Raw genomic sequence first — 14,755 nt, forward strand, 5'->3', positions numbered from 1 at the left:
GAAACTGAAAAGAATTAAAGTTTCCTGGGATGCCTGGATGGCTCAGCAGTTGAGCATCTGCCTTCTTCCCAGGGCATGATCCCGGAGTCCCAGGATCAAGTCCCACACTGGGCTCCCTGCATGGAGCCTGCTTCTCTCTGCCTATGTCTTGCCTCTCTCTGTGTGTCTCTCATGAATAAATAAATAAAATCTTAAAAAAAAGAAAAAAGAATTAAAGTTTCCATTGAGAACTCAGTGGAATTAAACTAGAAACCAAAAACAACCAGATAACCAGAATACTCCCAAATATCTGGAAATTAAATAATATACTTTCAATAACCCAAGAGCCACAGGAGAAATCACAATATAAATTTTAAAATACTATGAAGTGAACAATAAAAAAACTATCAAATTCAAGCAGCACGTAATCTTTTAACCAGTTTATCCTTCCTTCAACATTCACGTTCCTACTTTTCTCATTTTAATTCAGACAGATTATGTTAACCAAAATGGGTCTAAATCTCCCCCAAAGTGTAGGACAGAGCCCTCCTGTGTCTTTCCTAAACACCATAAAAGAATCATGAAAATTCTCTGCTTATAACTGACTTTGTATTCGATTTTCTTTCTACCTGGAAAATTATCCCTTAAACTATCTATCTTATTCTAAGATACTATATAATTTTTATCGTTCTTACTAGGGCAGTGGTTTGGGCTAAAACCTTCCCATGGAATTTAAATATACTAAACATTTATTAAGAATAAAATAGTCTGACTTCCCCAAAAGTGCTATGTGAATGCAAGAGAACTTATATCTACAACTACTTTTTAAATTACTCAAATAGGTATCAAAAGTCACATTCATATCCTCTTTTAATATACTTTCTTGGTTTTTTAATTTTCCCTCTATCTATTCTGTTTTATATATCAAGAAAGGTAAATTCTGAATATTCTGTGAGATATACCTTATTTTAATAACAAGAATTAGATACAATAAGTTAGCTAACAAAAGCACACAGCAGTAAGAATACCTACAAGAAGGCTCTCTGGCTCTGCTAAGAAAGTTGAGGAAGTCTTTGAAACTGAGATCTGGAGGAGTGGAGACAATGTGCCAGCCAGAAGGAACAGAATGTGTAGAGGGGCAGAGGACCACACGCAGGCCCACATAGCTGGTGTCTCACAGCATTGCATGGCTAAGTAGAGAAAGATAAGCCTACAAATAAACACATTAAAAGAGCAACTAGAAACACAGAAAAGAATACTAGAAAAAATTTTCATACAGAAGCCAAGGAAAGAGCTTTCTTTCTTCAAGGACAAAATGGTCAACATAGTTGAATGCTACTGAAAGATCCAGTAGCATGAAGACCTAAAAATGAAAGTTGGATTTAGCAACATGGAGATCACTGTTGTTATTTATTCTGAGAAAACATGTTTCACTACACTTGCTTAGACTAACTGGCAGAGTAGGTGGTAGAGCACAAGAGATACACAGTATTACAGAATCATTCGAATGACACAAAATATCAGTGTGTATACCTATAGTGCAAAGAAACTAAAAAGGGGGAAGAAACACAGTGAAACTAGTAAATATATGCTGAATGAGTTTATGGATGGATTTTTTTCTCATTTATACTTTTTTAATAATTATTAATTTTTACCATAAGCAAATATTATAGAAACAAAAAAAGGTTTTAATTTGTCATTTTAAAATTATGAGCAAGAAGAACATAACACCCAGAATAAATTTTGCAGGTACCTTTATCTACACATTAGCATCATCTTTTAATTAAAAAAATAGAAGAGGAAGACTTTATTTGAGGTAGAATTGTAGAATAAGAAAAAAAGGATTCTAAAATCTACTAGATTTTAGACTGTTAACATCAAAAGGGACGACTTATTTTACTAGTTCTTTTCAGAGTTTCTCTAAAGCCTTATGCTATACAACTTTAAGTATGAAAAGTTCAGTATTTAAGGGGGAGAAAGCCAGCAGTCACAAGGAGTTATAAAAGATACTAGAAATGACTGGTCTTACAATCTTTCACATTCCTTTACAACCTTGCCTCCACTTACCCAGTGGCACACTTCTTGTATTCATTGCCAGAGAAACCACAATTGCCAAATCTGTCACCTTTAGAATTCACATCAATGAAACAATCTCTTGGGGCAGCCTTGGCTTCTGTAACATTAAAAAAAAAAAAAAAGTATGGCAATTTAAGTCAAAAATAAAAGTATTCCCTAGGACAACCCATACCCTGGATCAACTGCCACATTACCTTCTAAAGATTTTCAAGCCACAAGGAAAAAACTTTATTGTTCCACTTTTATACTTCACAACAAGATGTAAAAGTAAAGCTTAGATTATATTTAAAAGCTAGCCTGGACTCAAAGAAAAGTCATTAAAAGAAATGTCATTAAACAAGATGAAATTATAAATAAATGGAAAGGCATTGTACAGTCTGGTGGTGTTCTAAGCATACCCCTTCTCACTACTCTCAAAACATATATTTGCCGCTTCATTAGATTATGCTGGAGGGGCACCTCGGTGGCTCAGTGGTTGAGCATCTGCCTTTGACTCAGGTCATGATCCTGGGGTTCTGAGATCAAGTCCTGCATCAGGCTTCACAGGGAACCTGCTTCTCCCTCTGCCTGTGTCTCTGCCTCTCTCTCTGTGTCTCTCATGAATAAATAAATAAAATCTCTTTAAAAAAATCAAGCTGGAAAGGGCTGGTGAAAACACTGCTCGCTATTACTATTGATTTTTTTTATTTACCATATATAGATGCTAAATTTAGATGCCCCCACCAAAAAGATAGATAGGCACACAGCCATGACAGCTGACAAGGTAGCAAACTATTCTTGCTTTCTTATGTTACATATGTTTTAATCATTTCATGTTCAATTTGCCCACAAATTACATATTCTGAAAAAAGTTCTACTTGTAAATATTTTTAAACCAAAATGCCAGCACTTTGTGTTAAAGAAAGGAATTCACTCACCTTCACTTACACGTCTACTGCTATGTTTTGTTTAAAAGAAAATGGACGTGAGGTAAAAGAAGTTGGCACAAGAAAGACGCAGAGGACCACACAACATGGAAAGGGAATGCAAAATACCTGCCCGGGACAAACATCCCTTGCAGGGCCCTTCTACAGAACAGAAGGAGCTCTAAACTTCCAGGTAATCTCTACAAAGCAAAATAACTGTAGTTCCCTTGGTCCTACACATCTTTACTAAATAACAGTATTTACCTCATTAAAATGAATCTGTAATTATTTTTCAGTCTGCGATAACCTGCCTATTTTTGCAAAATGGATCAGGATTGACAGAGCCTCTTCACTCAATCACTTCCTGACCCACCATAGGATAAGGGGTATAAAAGAACTAGAGATCAAAACTAGAGACAAAGGAAGTCCGGGCAAAGTCAACAACTCTAGCATCCGAGAAATGTAACATAGTACTCATGACTGATCTTCCTGAGAGAAACAAAAATAAAAATAGCAGATTAGGGTCCTTCTTTCCTTTCCATTTTTTCTTCCTCCCTTCCTCTTCCCTTCTTTTCTTCATTAAATATATATTATTCCCTACTAAGTGTTCCACACCCTGATAAATAATGGGTATAGTTTACCAGTACCTCTCTGGAGAGAAACAGGAAAGTTCCTGTTAGTAATTCTCTGTTGTCTTAAAAGACAATCCTCAACAAACATCTGGTGCTCACTTACTCTGCTCGATTGAACGTGATGTTCCTCTCCCTACTGGCTCAAGAAAGAAACAGAAGTAGGAAAATAAGATCTCAGTATGGTTTGGGCATAAACCCATCACTGTCAATTATCAAACAAAGCAATCTGCTTCATTGTGCTGAAAGCAACCTTTACCTTGAGAACCTTAATCACTTGAATCCAAGGAATGAAACATAAAATGGAATACAATGTAGACTATCACTGCAGGGACAGCTAGCATCAGTGTGTAATCAAAATAAAGCTGACAAAAGGTGCTGCCATGCTTCAATGCAAACTCTCTATGGGTTTTCACCAAAACTCCTGTAGTACAGCAACTTGATTTTCCTGTTGTACTAACAAATAGAAAAGTCAAAAGAGCAATCAGAAAAATCTGACTTGCACAGACCAATGGCACTGGTTAGTTGATCATGGTGCTCCTAGAAATAAAAAGAGAGGAAGCTTACCAGAACATTCTTGCTACATCTGTATACGCAGAAAAGTTCTAGGTCAAATGAAAAAAAGGGTGACATGGGCCCTCAATCAATTCCCAAACTTGAGCCATATTACAGACCCAGAAACTCTTAAATGAAGGACAGGACACGTCTCCTTCAGGTAGAACCCTGATACACTGCCACAAATTTATACTCTCATTCTCCCGTCCTTCCCCAACCGGACCTATGGCCTTTTACCATGATAACTAGGCACCGTGGAAAAGAAAAATCAGACCTTTCAGGAACTACTGAACATCAGCTCTGAACTGGCACTGAATCCAGGAGACCCAAAACATCACGGTGGCCTACCTGTCAGAATAGGGAGCTACAGAGGTCAGGTGATCAATGGAGCTTCAGCTAAGTCCACCTCACTCACAGAGGGCCCAGTAGGACCCCGAACTCATCCCTTACTTTCTTCCCCAGTTCCAGAATGCGGGACTGGAACAAACACAATTGGCTGCTAGCAGAATCCCCACACTGGCTCCCTGACCTGTGGAGTCAGGGCTACCATGGCAGGAAAGGCCAAGTGGAAGCCATGAGAACTGCCACTACCTAGGAAAATAGTAAACCAAAAGCAATAAATACCACAATCCAGGAAGCACTGCAGAGATCAATGTCACCCTCAACGACTGATAGTCCAGTTTGACTAAGCTAATTGGCCTGTGCAGAAGACAGACAGATCCTAGACAACAACAGTGGGTTATCCTAAGGGGATATGTAATTACTGCTGTAGCTACTGTGGTTCTATTGCTTGAGCAAATCCCCGTACCTCCTGGTACCTGGTATGCAGCTGCTGAACTGGCAGATACTGTTTTTTCCACCCTGGTCAATAAGGACCACCAGAAGCAGTTTGCTATCAGCTGGCAAGACCAGCAATATGCCTTCACTGTCCTCTCTCAGAGGTAGAGCAACCCTCCAGCCCTACATCGTAATTTAGTCTGCAGGGATGCTGGTCAACTTTTCCTTCCACAAGATATACTCTGGCCCATTACATTGATGACATTATCCTAATTGAACCTAATGTGCAAGACATAGCCATACTGGGGACTAATTGGTAAGACAACAAAGTATGTCAGAGGTGGAAAGGAAAGCTGAGAAAAATTCAGGAGTCTTCTACCTCAGTCAAATTATCAGGGGGCCCATGGAGTGGGACATAACTAGATTTTCCTTCAAAAGTTAAGGATAAGTTGTTATATCCAGCCCCATTGCTCCAGGAATCATGAAGTATAAGTGGAAGTGGCACCACTACTTCTCCCAGTGGCCCTCTAGCAAAAATTTTGCTTCTTGTCCCTACAACCTTATGTTCCTGCTAGCCTAGAGTTCTTAGTTCCAGAGAGGAGTGCTTCCATCAGGAGACACAACAATGATTCTACTGAACTAGAAGTTAAGTCTACCACCCAGACATTTTATACTCCTCATACCTCTGAATGAACAGGCGAAAAAGAGAGTTACTGTGTTGGCTGGGGTTACCGATCTTGACTATCATGAGGAAACTAGACCACTACTGCACAAGGGAGGTAAAGAAGAATATGAGTAGAATACAGGAGATCCCTTAGGGTGACTCTTAGTATTGCTATCCCCTGTGATTAAAGCCAATGGAAAACTAAAGAAACCCAATCCAGGCTGGATAGCCCAGAGCCCTTAAGAATGAAGGTTTGGGTCACTCCACAGGTAAAAAGCCAAGACTAACTGTGGTGCTTGCTGAAGACAAAGGATATACAGAATGGATAATGAGGAAGGTTGTTAAAACTACCAGCTATGACCACAGGACTGGTTATAGAAACTAGGACTTTAATTGTCATGAATATTTCTTCCTTTTTGTTATGAATGTATTTGTGATCACATATAGATCAGAGGTTTCTACAACTCACTTCCTGGATTCAGTTAATTTGCTAGAGTAGCTCACAGAACTCAGAGAAACATTTTACTTACAACATTACTGATTTATTCTAAAATGATATAACTCAGAAACAGCCAGATGGAAGAGATGCATAGGGCAAGGTATGAGGAAAGGGGCTCGAAAATTTCATACCCTCTCTGAATTCAGCCCTTTCCCAGAATATCCATATCCATTTGGTTCACCAAGCTGGAAACTCTCAGAACCCTATCCTTTTGGCTTGTTAATGGAGGCTTCATTACATTGGTGTGGTTCATTAAAACCTAGGCCATTAGTGATTAACTATCTCTCACCCCTCTTCCCTCCCTAGGGAAGGTCAGGGAACTGAAAGTTCCAACCTTCTAAAGACACTGGTTTTTTTTTTTTTTTTTTTTTTTTTTTTTTTTATTTATGATAGGCACACAGTGAGAGAGAGAGAGAGAGGCAGAGACACAGGCAGAGGGAGAAGCAGGCTCCATGCACCGGGAGCCCGACGTGGGATTCGATCCCGGGTCTCCAGGATCACGCCCTGGGCCAAAGGCAGGCGCTAAACCGCTGCGCGGGGGGTGGGAGTGAATGGGTGACGGGCACTGGGTATTATTCTGTATGTTAGTAAATTGAACACCAATAAAAAAAAAATAAAAAAAAAATAAAATAAAATAAAGACACTGGTTGATTCCCTGGGCAACCAGCGCCCATCCTTGGGTTACCTAGGAGCTTTCCAAATGCCACTTCATTAACATAACAGAAGACACATTGATAGCTCTTATCACTTAGGAAATTCCAAGGGTTTTAGAAGCTTGATGCCAAGAACTGGAGGAAGATCAAATATGTTTTCCTAATTATAAATCACAGTATCACAACAATCCACAGTGCTTTAACTAAAATCATAATAATTAATCCATATTAAAGGATGTAGAATGGAAAAAGATCAAGAATATAATGGGAGTTGACAAAAGTTGAAAGAGGGAAAGAATTGTAAATTCTCATCTTCCATAGTGAGAAATTAGTGGTTAATACCTAGAATGGAAAAATCATAAAATGGCATTAATAAGAGATTATCTAAAGACCTGAAGCAAGTAACAGAATAACCAACCAGAAAAAGTGAAAAGTGGTTGCCCCAAGGGATGGGGTTATTAGGTAGGAGTACACTTTTTCATAAAACCTTATTTAAAAATTTGGCTCTTTAATCTACATGTACATATATCTTTGATAAAAATGAAAACTTTAAATGGAGAAAACAGGAAAAACTTTTAAACATCCTAAGAATCCATCAGTATGAGAATGGATTCTATTTACATAATGTAATACTCTAATGTACTGTGACCTAAATGTATTAAGATACTGATATTGTAATCAAATGCCTCAAAAACATTTTGAGCAAGCAATGAAAATAGCAGACCCATATGTATATACCTATACTATTCATATGAAATTAAAACTAGAAGATGATACTAAGTAAATGTATATTTATTTATTTTGTTTATATACATAGAATAGAAAGGTGATAAAAAGAAAGAGAGTAAAAGCAAAAATTATCAACTAAATTTGCACATGCCAAATTCATAAGCAGGACTGCTCATGAAGAAGGAAGTAGGGAGGTAAGACAGGAGAGAGAACAGGTGAACTTCAATTTTATCAATAACGTTTTCTTTCCATTTTTAACAAAAACTGAAGCACAAAATCAAATCAAATCAAAGCAATCAATTATAATTAAAATGTCTTACTTGAGCCAAAAATGACTTGACACTGAGCATCATAATATTGGCACATGCCATTGTAACAATAGGCCTTATTATTCTGGCAAGGATATCCATTCTGAATAAAAACATCTGGCTGACAGAACTGAGAAGAACCATTGCAATATTCTGGAACATCACATTCGTTGGTTTTTCCTCGGCACAAAGTACCTCCTGGAAGGAACTAGGGTAATAAGATTCAAATTAAACAGGAATATCAGGACAATCTCCACAAACTAATCAAATTTGAAGCCACAGTATTTAGATCCATAAAAAGTTCTAATAACAACAAAAGATTAGATAACCCAATAGAAATATGAACAAAGGCCAACAATAGGAAGCTTATAAAAGTCATGAAATATGGAAAATGAAAAAATATAACCTCACTGATAACCAAAAGAAATATAAATTAAATTTTGAAAAGCACTTTACACCTAGGGCACTTGAGTGGCTCAGTTGGTTAAGCATCTGCCTTCAACTCAGGTTATGATCTCAGGGTCCTGGTCCTGCATTGGGTTCCCTGCTCAGTGGGGAATCTGCTTCCCCCTCTCCATCTGCCCCTGCCCCCTGCTCATGCTCACTCTCTTAAATGAGTAAAAAAAATCTTAAAAAAAAAAAAAAAGCACTTTTTACCAATCAGACTAACCAGGATTATAACCCTTGCTAGCAACTAATATTGGCACAGCAAGCATTTGATTACACTGCCAGTAGAAGTATAGGTTGGCACATTGGTGAAAAATACATTAAAATGTGTCAAAATTTTTAAGATACATACTCTGTTCCAACAATTCCACTTCTAAACAAAAATTAGAAGCAACCTAAATATCCATCATTAGTTGACTCAATAAAGGATGGTATAGCCACACAAAGCAGTACTAACTATATAACCATGTATAACTCTATGGATAGATAAAGTCTATGGTATCTTATTGAAAAAAAAGCAGGTAGTAAAATAAGCATATGTGTGTTAACATGCTTATATATACACATATACAGACACATTCACATGTGTATAGAAAATTATGTAAAGTTAACAAATTATCAACAATGGCTACCTGAGGAGAGTAAAATGATATAGCATCTTTCACTGTGTACTTTCTATACTTTGATATTTTTGAATTATTTATAAAAACATAGATTTTTTTTTAAAGTAGACTCCATGCTTAGCATGGAGTCCAACACAGGGCTTGAACTCATGACCCTGAGATCAAGACATGAGCTGAGATCAAGAGTCAGACACCCAACCAGCCAAGCCATCCAGCTGCCCCAAATTACTTTCAAAATCAGAAAGAAAAAGAAATGTTTCTCCTTAGGAAAAAAGTCTCCCAAGACTACTTGTTATAAAAGAATGTACTTCAAACTTGCAAACAAGTGGCATAAAATTTTTCATAAAATTTCTTATAGATGAGAAAACACAAATTTTGATATATATATGTTTTTCCTTTTTCTACTTTTTTCCAAATAGGGAGGAATTCCTTACCCAACAGTCTTTACAGCAGTCACCATATGCACATTCGGCAGATGATTTAAGTTTACAAGTAGTTCCTTCACAACAAGGGTCCGATTCACACTCCTGTGAAGAGAAAATGACTGTCAATAAAGAAAGAAGTCATTGTCATCAATTTTCATTAATCAAAGTCTTATCCTAGATCTAAAATCTTCTTTCTAACCAGCCTCTAGCAGTTACTCTCTGGAAAATCACTATCCTTCGGAAGGTATCAGTGACTCTTCAGCTACAACTATTTAAAGGTCAACATCTTTCAAAGGAAGGAAACCATACAGACAATGCATCTTTGTTGGCTTGAATTGCCATAACAAGATACTATGAACTGGTAGTTTCAACAACTGAAATATATTATCTCAGTTCTGCAGGCTAGAGGACCAAACTCAAAGTTCCAGTCAATTTGGCTTTTGGCTAAGACTTTCTTCCTAGCTTGCAGACAGCTGCTTTCTCACTGTGTGCTCACATGGCCCATCTTTGGTGCAAATGTTCTGACAGAGAGAGAGTAAGCAAGCTCTCCTGGGTCTCTTCTCATAAGAACACTAACCCTGTCAGATCAAGATCCCATCCTTTTGACCTCATTAACCTTAATTACTTACTTAGAGGCCACATCTACAGCTATCCTCAGGGCGAGGGCTTCAACACAGAAATTTGGGGAAGGAGGATACATTCAGTCATAACAGTTTAATCATCACTGGGAAGTAAAGATCCACAGATACATTTCCCTTCATGCTCAATGTCTGACTTGCCTAATGGGTGCGTCTTCACCTTATGTGGACATTCTTTCTATCTTGCCTGGCTTCTCTCACTCCACTTTGAGCCTCCATGGCTCCTCATTGTCCCCTACCAAACCCCACAACCTGACACCTAAAGGGACACTTCCTCCATGTTCAGGTCTGAATTGTTTGAGAGGGAAGCAGAAGGAGGGAGAAAGAATAAGACAGGGGATAGAAGGAGGAGGAGAAGAAGGAGTGGCGAGGAAATAAGCTTTAATTTTTGAAGAATATCTGTCCTACTATGGAATTCTAGGTTGACAGTTTCTGCCACTGAGAACTGTAAATATGCCGTTCTATTGTTTTCTGCCCCCTTATTGTTTCAGGGAAAAATCAGCTGCCACTAATATCTTTGTTCTCTTGTTTTCTATTGGCTTCTTTCATTATTTTCTCTTTTCCCAGCACTTTGATTAGAGTATACCTACATAAATTTTCTTTGTCATGATTCTGGTGTAGATTTACTTTGGTGTTTTGAAATTATAAGTCAATGTTTATCCCTAAATTAGGGGGGTTTTCAGTCATTTTTTTTTCTTTCATCCTCAGTCTCCTGAGATTTCACGAACAGTTACATTAAACTATTTGATATCTCCTACATGTTCCTGATGCTCTGTTCATTTTTCTTTAATCATTTCTATTTTTTCTTTAGTTTGGATTATTTCTTTTGATCAGCTTCATGTTCATTGACTCTTTTCTGCCATATTAGACTGTTATTAATTCTAGCCAGTAAAACTTTCCATTTATTGGACTTTTTTAGTTCTGTAAGTTCTTTATTTGGTTCTTTATTATAATTTACATTTCTCTCTAAATTTTTACACTTTGATCATGAAGACCATATTTTTCTCTAATTCTTTGATGATAAATATGGAATATAATTCGTAGCATCTTTATTTCTAATAGCAAAATGTTAGGAAAAAATCCAAATGTCCTCTAATGGGCAAATGATTAAGCAAACTCTGCATGGTCAAACAACAGTTAAACAAACTCCAGGCAGGACCTCTGGGCTGGTGGTAAACATTATTCCAAGTTCTCCACAGTAAAATACATCCAATGGAACAATACTCATAAGAAGAAATGAAATGTTAATGCATGTAACAACTTAGATTGACCTTAAAGGCATTATACTTAGTGGAAAAAAAGTCAGTCTCAAAAGAGTATTTATTTTATGATTCCATTTATATAACATTATTGAAATGACAACATTACAGAGAGAAGACAGATTAGAAGTAGCCAGAGGAAGGAATCAGGGCTAGAGTTGAGGGTGGGTGCAAATACAAAGAAGTAGCAGCAGGGAGTTTCTTTGTGTGACAATAGAATAGTTCTCTGTGTTAATGGAGGTGGTGCTTACAAAATCAATAAATGGGAAAAAATTACACATCACACATACACAAATGCAGTTAAAAATGGTGAAAGCTGAATAAAGTCTGTGATCTAGTTAATGCATCAACATCAGTGTCCTGGTTTTTATACTGCATGACAGCTACTACATATGATGTCACCTTTGGGGGAAATGGTGAAAATGCATGGGGCTCTTTGTACTGTTTGAAAACTTGCAAAAAGCAAATTCCCATCAGTTTATAATTATTTTTAACAAAAAATTTAAAATAAATGAACTTTAATTTAAATATTGTACCATACAAAAGAATTAAGTCAAAATGGATCATAGTCCTAAATGGACTAAACCCTAGAATTAGAAGGCTTCTAGGAGAAAACCTTTGCAACCTTAGATTAGACAAAGATTCCTGAGATATAACATCAAAAATGCATAGCCCCTATAAGCATAAGTTGATAAAATGGGCTTTATTTAAAATGTAAAGCTTCTAGTTTTCAAAAAAGATTGTTAAGGAAATTAAAGATGAGCTACAGACTGGGAGAAAATATCTGCAAATCACGTATCTGATTAGACCCAGAATATATGAAGTACTCTCAAAACTCAGTAAGAAAACCACACAATTTTCAAACTAGGGAAAAAAGGTGAACAGAGATGTCATCAAAAAAAATATACAGATGGCAAATAAGCACCTGAAAACATGCTCAACATCACTGATCACTAAGGAAATGCAAATTAAAACATTAGTGAGGTACCACTACACACTTCAAAAGAATAGCTAAACTGAACTGACCAACCATATGAAGTATCCCCAAGGATGTAAAAGAACTAGAACTCTCATACACTGACAGTGTGAATGTAAAATGGTACAAACACTTTGAAAAACAGTTTGAAAATTTCTTGAAAAGTTATCCACCTAACATATGACCCAGTCATTTTACTCCTAGATATTTACCCAAGAGAAATGAAAACATGAGTCCATATGAAGACTTGACTGCAAGTATTCACATACAGCAGCTTTATGTGTTGATAGCCAAACACTGGAAAGAGCCAAATTTACATGAACAGATGAAAAGGTAAACCAACTGTACCATATCCATACTACTCAATGATAAATAGCAATTTAAAAAATGAGCTACTGACACTGTAGCAAAATGGATGAATCTCAAAATAATTATGCTGAGGGAATGAAGCTAGACAAAAAAAGTCATTCCATTTACATGAAATTCTAGGAAACGTACAGAAAAGTATGACCAGAAAGGAAATCCATGATTGGATGAGGATTGGAGAACAAGAAGGGATGGAAAGAAGGGATTACCAAGAGTTATAAAGAACTTTTTGGGATAATGATGTGTTTGTTATCTTGATCCTGATGATGGTTTCACACAAGTATACATGTGTCAAAATGTATCAACTTGTATGCTTTAAATATATGCAGCTTATTTTTGACCAAGTGCTTACAATTGTCCTTTTCTTATTCTTTGCTCTTATTCTTTTTAAATTTTTTAATAAAGCTTCTCCCTCTCCTACAGGCCCCTGAGCTCTGCTCGTCCATATAGAAAAAGTGGAGCTTGTCACCTCCCCAGTTCCCATCAGCTTCTCCTGGAAATCAGCTGACCACAGCAGAACACTTTTATATCAGACCTCACTGGTCATTTCCCCTTGCTTATCCAGCTTCCTCTTAAAGATTCTGCTTGCCCCCACCCTGACCTTTTATTTTTTTTTTAAGATTTTATTTATTTATTCATGAGAGACATGGGGGGTGGGCAGAAACATAGGCAGAGGGAGACGCAGGCTCCATGCAGGGAGCCCGATATGGGACTCGATCCCAGGACTCCAGGATCATGCCCTGGGCCAAAGGCAGGCACCAAACTGCTGAGCCACCCAGGGAGCCCATGAGGCACCCAGGGAGCCCCACCCTGACCCTTTAAAAGAAAAACCTTTCCTTATTTGACTATGAGATGCTTTCAGATTCTGAGATCAGAGCATTCTTCCTATTACAATAGCCTTTATTCTGAACAAAGTCTTTCGTTATCTAAGTCCAAGTTTGGTTTCCTTAACAGTATATCAATTATACTTCAATAAAGCTGCTAAACTGTTTTCAAAAACACTGTGTAAGACATATGGCTTCATAAAAGATTAAAGAAGGAGGAAATAAACTATGTACACAGGAATTTTATTTATGATAAATGTACAATTTAAAAAGGTCTTACAACAACTGATCATTAGTGGATAAAAATTAATGCCCTAACTTATTCCACATGACCCTCCTCAAAGAGCTAATATAAAAATTTTCAATTATAAAAATGCTAATTATGGAAGGGGTTATGATGACAATCTTGAAATAAGGGTACTACAAGCCTAGTCAAAATACAAAATTCAGAAAAATCTAAAGGAAAAAAATTGATAAATTTCCTGCATTTAAATTTCAAATTTCAATATAATAAAATACATCCTATTGAAAGCTAAACGTCAAGAGTGAATCCTAAGGCAAACCGAGAAACAGACTTAACTGTAGATAACAAACTGATCCCAGAGGGGAGGTAGATGGAGATGGGATAAATAGGTGATGGGGATTAAGGAGTGTGCTTAGTACGATGAGCACAGGATGATGTATGGAAGTGTTGAATCACTATATTATAAACCTGAAACTAACATTACATGTATATTAACTGGAATTTAAATAGAAACTTAAAAAATAAATAGTGAACAGAAAAAGAAATCAAAAGAGAAGAAAAATTGTAAACTGGAAAAAATTTAATAGAACACAAAATGGAAATGAATTAAAATTATAATTAAAAAGCATAGACTGGGGGAAGAAAAGAGTGAACCCTAAGGTAAACTTTGGGTGATAATGATGTGTCAATGTAGTCACCGACTGTAACAAATGTCCCATTATGCTGCAGTATGGGGATACTACAGGAGGTTGTGTGTGGTGGTATATGGGAACTCTCAGTACTTTCCATTCAACTTTCCTGTGACCCTAAAACTGCCCTAAAAGACAAAGTTAATTAATTTTTAAAAGCTAAATGGTAAGCTAACGATAGAGGAAAAATATTAAAACATATACAAAACAAAGGACTTTGCCCACAATACATTAGCTGCTAAAAATCAATTTAAAAGAATGCCTGGGTGGCTCAGTCGGTTAAGCATCTGCCTTTGGCTCAGGTCATGATCCTAGGGTCCTGGGATCAAGCCCCACATCAAGTGCCTTGCTCAACAGGAAGTCTGCTTCTCCCTCTCCCTCTACCTGCCATTCCTGCTTGTGCTCTCTCTCTCTCTCTCTCTCTCTCTGTGTCAAGTAAATAAATAAAATCTTTTTTTAAAAAGGGTAGCATTTAAAAAACATAAAAAAT

General features: G+C 36.9%; 1 protein-coding gene across 1 annotated transcript in view; it reads right to left on the reverse strand.

Annotated features, from left to right (window-relative positions):
* ADAM9 (ADAM metallopeptidase domain 9) overlaps positions 1 to 14,755 on the reverse strand; it is a 138,347-nt gene that overhangs the window by 51,080 nt on the left and 72,512 nt on the right. Inside the window, exons 13-15 of the mRNA XM_025434316.2 lie at positions 9,279 to 9,371; positions 7,787 to 7,982; positions 2,047 to 2,152 (exon numbers count right to left, since the gene is read on the reverse strand). Coding sequence (XP_025290101.1) covers positions 2,047 to 2,152; positions 7,787 to 7,982; positions 9,279 to 9,371 — 395 coding nt within the window. The remainder of the gene's footprint in view (positions 1 to 2,046; positions 2,153 to 7,786; positions 7,983 to 9,278; positions 9,372 to 14,755) is intronic.

This window comes from Canis lupus, chromosome 16, assembly GCF_003254725.2.
Source record: "Canis lupus dingo isolate Sandy chromosome 16, ASM325472v2, whole genome shotgun sequence".
In the NCBI taxonomy this organism is placed as follows: Eukaryota; Metazoa; Chordata; class Mammalia; order Carnivora; family Canidae; genus Canis; species Canis lupus.